The 15,573-nt window shown below is 44.8% G+C and overlaps 1 protein-coding gene across 1 annotated transcript; it reads left to right on the forward strand.

Annotated features, from left to right (window-relative positions):
* The first annotated feature begins 7,146 nt into the window (after positions 1–7,146).
* Positions 7,147–12,411, forward strand: LOC125510412 (ARF guanine-nucleotide exchange factor GNOM-like). Its single transcript, XM_048675582.1, has 2 exons — positions 7,147–8,013; positions 8,396–12,411. Exons 1-2 carry the CDS (start codon positions 7,309–7,311, stop codon positions 11,939–11,941), a joined length of 4,251 nt encoding a protein of 1,416 aa, XP_048531539.1. The 5' UTR covers positions 7,147–7,308; the 3' UTR covers positions 11,942–12,411.
* Positions 12,412–15,573: the final 3,162 nt, after the last annotated feature.

A 15,573-nucleotide genomic window follows, 5' to 3' on the forward strand; every position in this document is an offset into this window, starting at 1 on the left:
GAAATCGGGATTTTACCGGAGTACCGGGAGGTTACCGGAACCCCCCGGGAGGTATATGGGCCTTAGTGGGCTTTAGTGGAAGAGAGGAGAGGTGGCCAAGGCTGGGCCGCGCGCCCCTCCCCCCCCTAGTCCGAATAGGACAAGGAGAGGGGGGCGGCGCCCCCCCCCTTCCTTCTCTCTCTCTCCTCTTTTCCCCTCCCGAATCCTATTCCAACTAGGAAAGGGGGGGGAATCCTACTCCCGCTGGGAGTAGGACTCCTCCTGGCGCGCCCTCCTCCTGGCCGGCCGCACCTTCCCCTGCTCCTTTATATACGAGGGCAGGGGGCACCCCTAGACACACAAGTTGATCCACGTGATCATATTCTTAGCCGTGTGCGGTGCCCCCTTCCACCATAATCCCCGGTAATATTGTAGCGGTGCTTAGGCGAAGCCCTGCGACGGTAGTACATCAAGATCATCACCACGTCGTCGTGCTGACGGAACTCTTCCCCGACACTTTGCTGGATCGGAGTCCGGGGATCGTCATCGAGCTGAACGTGTGCTAGAACTCGGAGGTGCCGTAGTTTCGTTGCTTGATCGATCGGGCCGTGAATACGTACGACTACATCAACCGCGTTGTGCTAACGCTTCCGCTGTCGGTCTACAAGGGTACGTAGATCACACTCTCCCCTCTTGTTGCTATGCATCACCATGATCCTGCGTGTGCGGAGGAAATTTTTTGAAATTACTACGTTCCCCAACATTATGAACTGTGGTTTGGCAAGAAACCAAAGTTGTCGTTTCTAAAAGTTTGGGGCTGCGATGCTTATGTGAAAAAACTTCAACCTGATAAGCTCGAACCCAAATCGGAGAAATGTGTCTTCATAGGATATCCAAAGGAAACTATTGGATACACCGTCTATCACAGATCCAAAGGCAAGACTTTTGTTGCTAAATTCGGAAACTTTCTAGAGAAGGAGTTTCTCTCGAAAGAAGTGAGTGGGAGGAAAGTAGAACTTGACGAGGTAACTGTACTTGCTCCCTTATTGCAAAGTAGTACATCACAGAAACCAGTTTCTGTGACACCTACACCAATTAGTGAGGAAGCTAATGATAATGATCATGAAACTTCAGAACAAGATACTACCGAACCTCGTAGATCAACCAGAGTAAGATCCGCGCCAAAGTGGTACGGTAATCCTGTTCTGGAAGTCATGCTACTAGATCATGATGAACCTACGAACTATGAAGAAGCGATGGTGAGCCCAGATTTCGCAAAATGGCTTGAAGCCATGAAATCTGAGATGGGATCCATGTATGAGAACAAAGTATGGACTTTGGTTGACTTGCCCAATGATCGGCAAGCAATTGAGAATAAATGGATCTTCAAGAAGAAGACTGACGCTGACGGTAATATTACTGTCTACAAAGCTCGACTTGTCGCAAAAGGTTTTAGGCAAGTTCAAGGGATTGACTACGATGAGACCTTCTCACCCGTAGCGATGCTTAAGTCTGTCCGAATCATGTTAGCAATTGCCGCGTTTTATGATTATGAAATTTGGCAAATGGATGTCAAAACTGCATTCCTGAATGGATTTCTGCAAGAAGAGTTGTATATGATGCAGCCGGAAGGTTTTGTCGATCCAAAGGGAGCTAACAAAGTGTGCAAGCTCCAGCGATCCATTTATGGACTGGTGCAAGCCTCTCGGAGTTGGAATAAACGCTTTGATAGTGTGATCAAAGCATTTGGTTTTATACAGACTTTTGGAGAAGCCTGTATTTACAAGAAAGTGAGTGGGAGCTCTGTAGCATTTCTGATATTATATGTAGATGACATATTACTAATCGGAAATGATATAGAATTTCTGGATAGCATAAAAGGATACTTGAATAAAAGTTTTTCAATGAAAGACCTCGGTGAAGCTGCCTACATATTGGGCATCAAGATCTATAGGGACAGATCGAGGCGCTTAATTGGACTTTCACAAAGCACATACCTTGACAAAGTTTTGAAAAAGTTCAAAATGGATCAAGCAAAGAAAGGATTCTTGCCTGTGTTACAAGGTGTGAAATTGAGTAAGACTCAAAGTCCGACCAATGCAGAAGATAGAGAGAAAATGAAAGATGTTCCCTATGCTTCAGCCATAGGCTCTATCATTTATGCAATGCTGTGTACCAGACCTGATGTGTGTCTTGCTATAAGTCTAGCAGGGAGGTACCAAAGTAATCCAGGAGTGGATCACTGGACAGCGGTCAAGAACATCCTGAAATACCTGAAAAGGACTAAGGATATGTTTCTCATATATGGAGGTGACAAAGAGCTCATCGTAAATGGTTACGTTGATGCAAGCTTTGACACTGATCCGGACGATTCTAAATCGCAAACCGGTTACGTGTTTACATTAAACGGTGGAGCTGTTAGTTGGTGCAGTTCTAAACAAAGCGTTGTGGCGGGATCTACATGTGAAGTGGAATACATAGCTGCTTCGGAAGCAGCAAACGAAGGAGTCTGGATGAAGGAGTTCATATCCGATCTAGGTGTCATACCTTGTGCATCGGGTCCAATGAAAATCTTTTGTGACAATACTGGTGCAATTGCCTTGGCAAAGGAATCCAGATTTCACAAGAGAACCAAGCACATCAAGAGACGCTTCAATTCCATCCGGGATCTAGTCCAGGTGGGAGACATAGAGATTTGCAAGATACATACGGATCTAAATATAGCAGACCCGTTGACTAAGCCTCTTCCACGAGCAAAACATGATCAGCACCAAAGCTCCATGGGTGTTAGAATCATTACTGTGTAATCTAGATTATTGACTCTAGTGCAAGTGGAAGACTGAAGGAAATATGCCTTAGAGGCAATAATAATGTTATTATTTTATTTCCTTATATCATGATAAAAGTTTATTATTCATTCTAGAATTGTATTATCCGGAAACATATTACTTGTGTGAATACATAGACAAACCAAACGTCACTAGTATGCCTCTACTTGACTAGCTCGTTAATCGAAGATGGTTATGTTTCCTAACCATAGACATGTGTTGTCATTTGATTAATGGGATCACATCATTAGGAGAATGATGTGATTGACATGACTCATTCAATTAGCTTAGCACCCGATCGTTTAGTATGTTGCTATTGCTTTCTTCATGACTTATACATGTTCCTATGACTATGAGATTATGCAACTCCCGTTTACCGGAGGAACACTTTGTGTGCTACCAAACGTCACAACGTAACTGGGTGATTATAAAGGAGCTCTACAGGTGTCTCCAAAGGTGAATGTTGGGTTGGCGTATTTCGAGATTAGGATTTGTCACTCCGATTATCGGAGAGGTATCTCTGGGCCCTCTCGGTAATGCACATCACATAAGCCTTGCAAGCATTACAACTAATGAGTTAGTTGCAAGATGATGTATTATGAAACGAGTAAAGAGACTTGCCGGTAACGAGATTGAACTAGGTATTGAGATACCGACGATCGAATCTCGGGCAAGTAACATACCGATGACAAAGGGAACAACGTATGTTGTTATGCGGTCTGACCGATAAAGATCTTCATAGAATATGTAGGAACCAATATGAGCATCCAGGTTCCGCTATTGGTTATTGACCGGAGACGTGTCTCGATCATGTCTACATTGTTCTCGAACCCGTAGAGTCCGTATGCTTAAGGTTTCGATGATAGTTATATTATGAGTTTATGAGTTTTGATGTACCGAAGTTAGTTCGGAGTCCCGGATGTGATCACGAACATGATGAGGTGTCTCGAAATGGTCGAGACATAAAGATTGATATATTGGACGGCTATATTCAGACACCGGAAGTGTTTCGGGTGATTTCAGAGAAAACCGAAGAGCCGGAGGGTTACCGGAACCCCCCCGGGAGAAGTAATGGGCCATATGGGCCTTAATGGAGAGAGAGAGGGGCAGCCAAAGGTGGGCCGCGCGCCTCCTCCCCCCTGGTCCGAATTGGACTAGGAGAGGGGGGCGGCGCCCCCCTTTCCTTCTCCCTCCCCACTTCTTTCCCCCTCCTAGTAGGAGTCCTACTCCTACTAGGAGGAGGACTCCTCCTTGGCGCACCACAGGGGCCGGCCGGCCTCCTCCCCTTGATCCTTTATATACGGGGGCAGGGGGCACCCCTAGACACACAAGTTGATCCACGTGATCATATTCTTAGCCATGTGCGGTGCCCCCTTCCACCATAATCCTCGATAATATTGTAGCGGTGCTTAGGCGAAGCCCTGCGACGGTAGTACATCAAGATCGTCACCAGGCCGTCGTGCTGACGGAACTCTACCCCGACACTTTGCTGGATCGGAGTCCGGGGATCGTCATCGAGCTGAACGTGTGCTAAAACTCGGAGGTGCCGTAGTTTCGGTGCTTGATCGGTCGGGCCGTGAAGACGTACGACTACATCAACCGCGTTGTGCTAACGCTTCCGTTGTCGGTCTACAAGGGTACGTAGATCACACTCTTCCCTCGTTGCTATGCATCACCATGATCTTGCGTGTGCGTAGGATTTTTTTTGAAATTACTACGTTCCCCAACAGTGTTATGATCCGGTAACCCCGAAATGACAATAATCGGGACCACTCCCAGTGATGACCGTAGTTTGAGGAGTTCATGTATTCACTAAGTGTTAATGCTTTGGTCCGGTACTCTATTAAAAGGAGGCCTTAATATCCCTTAGTTTCCAATAGGACCCCGCTGCCACGGGAGGGTAGGACAAAAGATTTCATGCAAGTTCTTTTCCATAAGCACGTATGACTATATTCGGAATACATGCCTACACTACATTGATGAACTGGAGGTAGTTTTGTGTCACCCTATGTTATAACTGTTGCATGAGGAATCGCATCCGACATAATTATCCATCATTGATCCATTGCCTACGAGCTTTTCACATATTGATCTTTGCTTAGTTACTTTTCCGTTGCCACTGTTACGATTGCTACAAAAACTACTACTATTACTTCTGCCACCGTTACCATTACTTCCATACTACTTTGCTACTAAATACTTTGCTGCAGATATTAAGTCTTATATGTGTGGTTGAATTGACAACTCAACTGCTAATACTTGAGAATATTCTTTGGCTCCCCTTGTGTCGAATCAATAAATTTGGGTTTAATACTCTACCCTCAAAAACTGTTGCGATCCCCTATACTTGTGGGTTATCAATGATCATGTGGAGGATTTGGTATGCAAGAAATGAGTTAATGCATCATACACCTCTGGTCCCTATTGAGGCCTCGTGCCGGTTCCTATCGAGTTATATCAATTCCCTACTTGTAGATAGAACAACATCCCGGGGTGGACTTAAGGGCAACCAGGTGATTCAATAAATTTCAATGAACAATCTGATTATAAAGTGGAAATTCATCATATCCCAACAAACACACAACCGATTGCATCATATGGATCCCAATCATGTGAGGTAGCTCACGGGGACTTTGTATTCGATCACAAGGGAGAGAAAATACCATCTAGCTACTGCTATGAATAGTAAGGTCCTAAAGGAACTACTCACACATGGCCATGGAGGCAACAAGGCTGAGAAGAATCCTCTCGTGAATCGTGATGGATTCCCCCTCCGACAAGGTGCCGGAACAGGTCTCCAGATTGAAACTCCTCGAAACGGGAATTTGCGGCGGTGAAAAAAATGGAGAAAGATGATACGAAGGGTTTCTTGATTTATGAAATTTATAGGTGAAAGAATGGACGAAAGACGGTGCACAGGGTGCCCACACAACCTAGTGGTGCGGGTCAGCCCCTGGTCCCGCCGCCTGGCCGCATGGGGCCCTTGGCTGGCCCCTCGGCAGGTCCAGGCACTTTCTGGAATCTTCGTGATGCGAAATAATTATATTAAATCCTTAGAGTTTTTTGACCTCGTAGATATGGATTTTCGAAAAAGTCAAAAAACATGTAGAAAACAAGAACTAGCTTCGGGCACTAAATTAATAGGCTAATAAAAAATGCTATAAAAGTATTGAAAAGTGATATTATAATAGCATGAAACAATCAAAATTTATATATACATTCGAGACGTATGTAGGTGTCATGTATATCAATCAAGTGCCCGATCCAGGGGTAGTTTTGACTGATCTTGAATGTTTTTTTCCGAGACTTGACTAAGACATTTTTGGAACCAAACATACAATTTTTTAGGATTTTTCAATTGGGTTTCATCAATTTTGTCGTGGATTTCATTGTCTCTAGAGGCTACAAAGCTGGGCCATGTGGTTAGACAGGCATATGGCTTGATCATGCGCGGACCCACATGCTTCGACAATGCAACCCATTTCTTATGTGGATTCCTTCATCAAATCCTACTCTTATGTTTTATATGTTAAACTTTGTTTTGCATATTCATTCAAACAATAAACTAAGGAAATAATGAATGTAATGGTTATAAAACTGTATACAGCTTGGAATACCATAGGCGGGATTCTACATGCACACTCTCCATCTCACTCACGATGACAAGCAAGAATTGTTTTTCATGCAACATTGAAATTTTGTTCATTCATGAAATCTTGTTCCATTTTTGCGGTTCATTCTACATAAGTACAAGAAACCTGAAATTTAATACTAAAAATGGTCATCTATATTGTCAAGAGCCAATTGTCGGTATCCAAATAAGCCGCAACATAGGCTATTGATATGTGGTAGAAAAACACCTTCGCCGCAATGATTTTTAATAAACTATATAACCGAACAACGATATATTGAAGGCGTGCTCACTGTCTTCTTCTGTCATACCATATGGTTAAGCTAAATATCGAGTCAAATCGCAATTCAAACTCTATCCCACTACAAACCATAATTTTCAACACATCCAATCACATACATAAACTCGATCTACAATGGAATGGTAAAGGCTCCGGGGAATCAGTGCCAATCTCAACACATATGATGTTCGTGCTAAACCTTCTTCTCGTCGTGAACGCACGCCGTTGAGCTACATAAATCAATTCAGAAGACCTCTTTGATTCGACGGAATTTTATGAAAAAGGAATGGCCTACTCCCAACATGAAGAAAATTGAAAAAAAAGAGGAATGGCCTGCCCCAACATGAAGCATAGAATATTTTATAAAGTTCAAAATTTCAAACCAAACAAAGGCAAAAACCCACCAAACTCATTCGGTGGTAGTACTAGGAGTTGAGCTTTGGTGTCTCTCAGATCCAGCCCCTCACCCCAACCCCGAAGACCAAACCCGCCAGCAGCCAGATCTCACCCCGCCCAGATCAGATCCCAACCCGGCCCCCGGATGCGCTCGTAGCCGCCCGCGCGCTCGCACCGGACCGCCGCCCGCCTCCATGGGCGGCCTCAGGGCAGCGTCGGAGTCGCCGTCGTCGGGAGCGGGGTCGTCGGGCGTGGCGATGGCGTGCGTGGTGGCGTCGGAGGTGGCCACGGTGCTGGCCGTCATGCGCCGCAACGTGCGCTGGGCGGGCGTGCGCTACGGCGGGGACGACGGCGGCGGCGCCGAGGAGGAGCACCTCGACCACCCCCTCATCGCGGGGCTCAAGTCGCTCCGCCGCCGCGCCGCCGCGTGGGGGACCCGCTGGCCCGAGGCCGACCCGCTCCTCTGCCTCCGCCCCTTCCTCGACGTCGTGCGCTCCGACGAGACCGGCGCGCCCATCACCGGCTCCGCGCTCTCCTCCCTGCACAAGCTCCTGTCCCTCGACCTCGTGGCGCCCGGCGGGGGCGCCCCCGAGGCCATGGGCGCCGTCGTGGAGGCCGTCACGGGCTGCCGCTTCGAGGTCACCGACCCGGCCTCCGAGGAGGCCGTCCTCGCCCGGGTCCTGCAGGTGCTGCTCGCCTGCGTGCGCGGCCGCGCAGCCCCCGCGCTCTCCAACCGCCACGTCTGCGCCATCGTCACCACCTGCTTCCGCGTCGTGCAGCAGGCCGGCACCAAGGGGGAGCTCCTGCAGCGCGTCTCCAGGCAGACCATGCAGGAGGTCATCCGCTGTGTCTTCGCCCGCCTTGCTGACATTGAACCCACCGCCATCGTCAACGAGCAGGTGGGATTGCTTCTCAGGGTCTTCAGCCCACCAATTACATTTTTATATTGCTTGCACACTTGATCATGGAGACAATGCTGCTCTTTTCCTTTTTTACCCAGTATTGTGATAGTTTAACTTGCAGTGCTCTTTTTGGTTTGTGTACTGAAGTAACTATACTTATTCATGTGTGTGTGTATTTGTATGGAGGGTTAATTGGAGTCTTAGTTTTCCAAATGCTGTCATTCCAGCAATTTGACCATGTGCACATGAAACCGACTCCATTTTTACTTGCCTTGAGTACCTACCTGTACACTATGTATCATGCTAGTTTGGAACAAAATGCATTCTGGTGGTAATACCAAGTTTGGTGTATTAATGTGGTGGTGCGTTTGTTCCACAGATTAGCAAGAACCAAGATTTGGGTGCTGAGGAGCTAGGGAATGGGAAGAGTGATTATGTTTGTTTGAATAGCTCCGGGGATGAGGTCGGAGGTGGCTTTGGTGCCGTTCAAGACAAGGACATGATGGAGCCGCTCGGGGTTCCTTGCATGGTGGAGATATTACAGTTCTTGTGCTCCCTCTTGAACATAGCCGAAGACATGGATGTGAGCCAAAGGATGAATGGCATTGATTATGATGAGGACGTGCCCCTCTTTGCTCTGGGGTTGATAAATTCTGCCATTGAGTTGTCAGCTTCGTTCATCGACAGGCACCCAAAGTTGCTGGCTTTTGTACAGGATGAACTGTTCCACAATCTAATGCAGTTTGGCTTGTCAATGAGCCCCCTGATTCTGTCGACAGTGTGCAGCACTGTTTTTACTCTCTTCTACCATTTACGTCAGGAACTTAAGTTGCAAATTGAGGCTTTCTTCTCGTGTGTGATCCTAAGATTAGCCCAGGGTAGATATGGAGCTAGTTATCAGCAGCAGGAAGTCGCCCTGGAGGCTCTAGTGGATTTCTGTCGGCAGAAAGAGTTTATGGCTGAGATGTATGCAAACATGGACTGTGATCTACAGTGTTCAAATATTTTTGAAGACCTAGCTAATCTTCTGTCTAGAAGTGCATTCCCTGTAAACAGTCCATTGTCCGCATTGAATGTTCTTGCATTGGATGGTTTGGTTGCTGTCATTCAGGCGATAGCAGAGAGGACTGATCATGCACATCAGCATCATGGGCAGACAGTTCCAGAAATAAGTGAATATTTTCCCTTTTGGCAGTTGAAGTGTGAGGGCAGTAATGATCCTGATCAATGGGTTAGATTCGTTCACCAGCAAAAAAGCATCAAGAGAAAGCTAATGGTTGGTGTTGAGCATTTCAATAGGGACAAAAAGAAGGGCTTTGAGTACCTGCAAGGTGTCCACCTATTGCCTGAAAAACTTGATCCACGAAGTGTTGCTCTGTTCTTTCGGTACACACCTGGATTGGACAAGAACCTTCTTGGGGAATACCTTGGGAATCATGATGAGTTCTCTATTCTGGTACTTCACGAATTTGCTAAAACCTTTGACTTTGAGGATATGAACTTGGACGCTGCCCTAAGGCTCTTCTTGGAAACTTTCCGGCTGCCTGGTGAGTCACAAAAGATACAGCGGATTCTGGAGGCCTTCTCTGAGAGGTATTATGAACAGTCACCACACATGTTTGTTAACAGGGATGCCGCTCTGGTGCTGTCGTATTCAGTAATTATGCTCAACACAGATCAACACAATGTAAGGGTTAAGAAGAAGATGACTGAAGAAGACTTTATCAGGAACAATCGCCGTATCAATGGTGGGAATGATCTTCCAAGGGAGTTCTTGTTGGAGCTGTTTTATTCTATCTGTCGGAATGAGATCAAAACCATTCCCGAGCAAGGAGCTGGATGCTCTGAGATGTCTTATAGCCGCTGGGTTGATCTGATGTGGAAGTCAAAGAGGACATCAGTGTACATTGCTTGTGACTCCTACCCTTTTCTTGATAATGACATGTTCCCTATCATGGCTGGACCATCAGTTGCTGCTATCTCCGTGGTTTTTGATAATGTTGAGCATGAGGAGATTCTTACAGGATGCATTGATGGTTTTCTATCTGTAGCAAAGCTGGCTGCATTCTATCATCTCGATGATGTATTGAATGATCTTGTTGTGGGTCTATGTAAGTTCACCACTTTGTTGAACAATTCTTATGCTGATGACCCTGTAATAGCTTTTGGGGTGGATACCAAGGCTAGAATGGCAACAGAGGCGGTCTTCACAATTGCAACTACTTATGGTGATCATATACGGAGTGGATGGAGGAATATAGTAGATTGCATTTTAAGGTTGCACAAGATAGGCCTTCTTCCTGGTCGCCTCACTGGCGATACAGGTGACGATCAGGAGTCGTCTTCAGATTCATTGCCTAGCAAGCTTGGTTCATATGCACTTGTACCTCAAGCCTTACCAATCAACACCCCTAAGAAAACATATGGGCTGATGGGTAGGTTTAGCCAACTACTGTACCTAGATGCTGAAGAACCAAGGTCCCAGCCAACTGAGGAGCAACTGGCAGCTCAGAGGAATGCTTTGGAGACCGTAAAGAAATGCCAAATAGGTACCATCTTCACCGAGAGTAAATTCTTACAAGCTGACTCACTCTCAAATCTAGCAAGAGCCCTCATTCAGGCAGCAGGCCGACCTCAGAGGATAACCAGCTCGCTTGATGATGAAGGCACGGCAGTGTTCTGCTTAGAGCTCCTAATTACTGTCACATTAAATAACAGAGACAGGATTGTGCTTTTGTGGCAGGGTGTTTATGAGCACATAACCCATATCGTTCAGTCCACAGTGATGCCTTGCAATCTGGTGGAGAAGGCTGTGTTCGGGCTTCTGCACATCTGCCAGAGGCTGCTTCCTTATAAGGAGAATCTGGTGGATGACTTACTGAGGTCACTGCAGCTGATTTTGAAACTTGATGCTCGTGTAGCTGATGCTTACTGTGAGAACATCACGTTGGAGGTCACACGACTTGTGAAGGCCAATGCAACCCATATCAAATCTCAGATGGGCTGGCGAACTATAATTTCCTTACTCTGCGTCACCGCTCGCCATCCTGATGCTTCTGATGCTGGCTTTGAAGCTCTGGTTTTCATCATGTCTGAGGGAGCACACCTCTCACCTGCCAACTTCATCGTTTCAGTGGAGGCCTCAAGGCAGTTTGCAGAATCCCGGCTTGGGTCTTCAGAGAGATCTATCCATGCCTTGAACCTAATGGCTGACTCAGTAAATTGCCTTACACGCTGGTCACGTGAGGTCAAGGAAGCTGGTGGCGAGGCAGACAGGATATTGGAAGGAATTGCTGAGATGTGGCTGCGGCTAGTGCAGGCATTGAGGAAGGTGTGCACGGATCAGAGGGAGGAAGTGAGGAACCATGCGCTGTTATGTTTGCACAGATGCTTAATAGTTGATGGAATATCAGTTTCCTCTTCTGCATGGTTGATGTCCTTTGATATTATCTTCCAGTTGCTTGACGAGTTGTTGGAGATTGCTCAGAGTTACTCACCAAAGGATTTCAGAAATATGGAGGTGTCCCTCTTGCATGCCGTGAAACTGTTGTGCAAGGTGTTCTTGCAGTCACTTAAAGACTTGTCCGCACAGAGCAGTTTCAGCAAGCTGTGGCTGGAAGTCCTCGACATGATAGAGAAGTTCATGAAAGTGAAACTGAGAGGGAGGAGGACTGAGAAGCTACATGAGGCAATCCCTGAGCTACTGAAGAACATACTACTGGTGATGAAAGCAAATGGTGTACTGTCAAAGACTAGCGCCAGCGAGGAGAACACGTTGTGGGAAGCAACATGGCTTCAAGTCAACAAGGTCGCGCCATCGCTGCAGCCAGAGGTTTTCCCTGACATTGAAAGCGACTCCGCAGCAGAAGGCGAGCAGAGCAAGCCGGAGAGTTCAGCACAGGAGGGCCAAACTGCCGAGCAATAGGTCCAAACTGCTGAACATCGAATCCGACCTTCCAGCAATTTTCGGCGGAGCTATACACAGACGCCTGGCTGCGCTCTCGGTGGACATTAGGGAGGGAGAGCAAGCTGGTGTATTGTAATTCTTTAGTCCATAATAATTGGCTTTTTTTGGGTTATTGACGTGGATGTTGCCACTCTGAGGTTTTATTGTTGCAACACCTGAGGAAAATTGTATGATAGGGTATATCGCAGCAGTTACAGGATTTCCCCCCAACACCCGCATTGTTACATTTGTTACAGATGTGAATAGGTGGATGAGGTAGCAAAACACCATGGATTTTACCATACCGTGCAAGTGCTGGATGCATGCCAACTTTTTTCTTGCATCTATTATTACAAGCTGTAATCACGCTAGATATTTACTGTACATTATTTGGTGCAAGCATGCACCCAGTGCATATTGAGTGAATTGGGTTGAGCATGGCTTGAGAATTTTTGTAGGATCTGGAAAATACATGGTAACCTTTTCGCCTTGATTGGTTGACGTATATGGTTGTAGGCCTATTTGCTTCACAATCATATCGAAAATTCTACGGCGTGAATTTGTAGCTGATGATATTCTATTTCTCTAACAAAAGCTTATTTATATGATTATTTGTTGAGACCCAGGCGCATGTTATTCTCTTATCAAACCAGGGCATGAGACGCAGTCTTGGCGTCTGTTTGGATATTCAATCTAAAGCCACACACATATTCTGGTAATCAACAGACTTGTAGAAGTAGTTATATTCTAGCTATCGCGAAAGGTTTTGAATGAGAAGTTGAAATATATGCATGGTGTTCATGTATCATGTTATAACTTGCAATTTTCATGATAAAGGTGCTTAAATAGATGGGTCACCATTTTTTTGTGACCAGATTCTCATGCATGCATGATGATAAATTGATTTTTTTTAGAGTACGTAAATTACGTACCATAGCTTTATATAAGAGAGGGAAAATGTACAAGATAAAAGTGCATCACAGCCACAGCTTGGCTGAAGGCAAAGTAATAAGACTCCAAATCCAAACACAGGACCTACTCCTCACAAAAGATCACTCATTCCTCTCCCTCCTGCCAAAGCCCACATTCTGAGCTCCTCAAAGACTAGCTCAAATGTTGTTCGTGATAATGTTTTCCGGATGTTAGGATATTGTTAAGTGTAACGATAGTCCTAAAACAATTTTGAGAATATGATGTTAAAAGAACGATCGTATTGAATTAACCCAAACTTGTTTGTTATACTTTGAGATACAATCGTCAGAAGTCAATTGTTATAACATAGAGTGTTAACGTGCGATTTAGTTCCTTAGACCATGAGAGTATCGTAGTCACTTCTTACCATACGACGAACTTTGGAGTTCCTCAAACGTCATCTGTAAGATGGTGATCATAACGATAACTTGCTGTTCATCGGAAAGTTTGACAAGGGACCTACTCCTCACAAAAGATCACTCATTCCTCTCCCTCCTGCCAAAGCCCACATTCTGAGCTCCTCAAAGACTAGCTCAAATGTTGTTCGTGATAATGTTTTCCGGATGTTAGGATATTGTTAAGTGTAACGATAGTCCTAAAACAATTTTGAGAATATGATGTTAAAAGAACGATCGTATTGAATTAACCCAAACTTGTTTGTTATACTTTGAGATACAATCGTCAGAAGTCAATTGTTATAACATAGAGTGTTAACGTGCGATTTAGTTCCTTAGACCATGAGAGTATCGTAGTCACTTCTTACCATACGACGAACTTTGGAGTTCCTCAAACGTCATCTGTAAGATGGTGATCATAACGATAACTTGCTGTTCATCGGAAAGTTTGACAAGGGACCTACTCCTCACAAAAGATCACTCATTCCTCTCCCTCCTGCCAAAGCCCACATTCTGAGCTCCTCAAAGACTAGCTCAAATGTTGTTCGTGATAATGTTTTCCGGATGTTAGGATATTGTTAAGTGTAACGATAGTCCTAAAACAATTTTGAGAATATGATGTTAAAAGAACGATCGTATTGAATTAACCCAAACTTGTTTGTTATACTTTGAGATACAATCGTCAGAAGTCAATTGTTATAACATAGAGTGTTAACGTGCGATTTAGTTCCTTAGACCATGAGAGTATCGTAGTCACTTCTTACCATACGACGAACTTTGGAGTTCCTCAAACGTCATCTGTAAGATGGTGATCATAACGATAACTTGCTGTTCATCGGAAAGTTTGACAAGGGACTAGATAGCTCATGAGTGGGATTTGCTCCTCTGACGATGGAGAGACATTCTTAGGGACTATGCCGGAACAAGTCAACGAGAAAGAAGAATAAAACCAGTAATGAGGAAACCGGTTTAGTGAGCATGTGTATGACTCAAGAGGATACCAATATATCCCACCTCAGGTTTTGTAAACCCTAATAATATTAATCCTCTGACGATGGAGAGATATTCTTAGGGACTATGCCGAAACAAGTCAACGAGAAAGAAGAACAAAACCAATAATGAGGAAACCGGTTTAGTGAGCATGTGTATGACTCAAGAGGATACCAATATATCCCACCTCAGGTTTTGTAAAAACTAATAATATTAATGAGGCGTTTATATATAATTAAATATAAACGAGTCTTAAAGAGCAAGTGGTGGATTATTAATCTGCGGTAGATGGGATTCAAACCCGCACGCTAACGTCTAGCGGCATAGCGCATTAACCACTGCACCACAGTGAATCTGATGACCTATAACTGAAACCGGAACTATTTTACCGCTGTTTCAGTTCCAGTTAGGATTTTTCTAAAAAAGAAAACGTAAATATGAAACGGAATTCACGGATATTAAAAATGTTGATCGATTTGAAAAAAGTTCATGAATTTCCCAGAAAAAAGTTCATGAATTTGAAAAACGTTCACGGGATTTTTGAAGAAAATTTCACATATTTGAAAAAAGTTCATCAATTTTGACAAAAAAGTTCACGAATTTGCAGAAAGTTCACCGGATTCTGGGAAAAAGTTCACTAGTTTGAAAAAAATTCCTTGATTTTGATAAAAAGTTCACGAATTTGAAAAAAGTTCATCAATTTTGAAAAGGCATTCACGGATTTTCAGAAAAAGTTCATGAATACAGAAAAAGTTCATCAATTTTGTAAAAAAGTTGACAAATTCTAAGAAGTTCACCAGTTTTGAATAAAGTTCATCGAATTTGTGGAAAAAAGTTCACGCATCTTTTAAAAGAGGAACAAGAAAAAAAAGAAATTGAAAGGTAAAAGAAAGGAGAGAATGGAACAAAAGAAGGAACGGGAAGTAAAGAATCGCATGATGTTGGTTGTCCTGTTGGTTATCGAAGCTAACTTCAAACGAGGAGGTCGCGGTTTGAATCTCACCCGCGCAGAGTTTTTTGCCCTTTAAAACAGGAAAAAGGGATGGGGCGGCCCAGCGTGGAAGGGGGGGGGGTACGCCCGTTTGTGGAAAACGAAGTATGGGGCGTAGAAGGTGCCGAATAGGGTTTGGCGAGGACTCCTCCTTCCCTAGGGCCGGCGCAAGGAGGGAGGCCTCTTCCCCCTTGCGGTGCCCCCTCCCCTCCCCCTATATATACACACTAGAGGTTTTTTCCCTTGAGACACACAAATTTGGA

The sequence above is a fragment of the Triticum urartu genome, chromosome 5, assembly GCF_003073215.2.
Source record: "Triticum urartu cultivar G1812 chromosome 5, Tu2.1, whole genome shotgun sequence".
Classification (NCBI taxonomy): domain Eukaryota; kingdom Viridiplantae; phylum Streptophyta; class Magnoliopsida; order Poales; family Poaceae; genus Triticum; species Triticum urartu.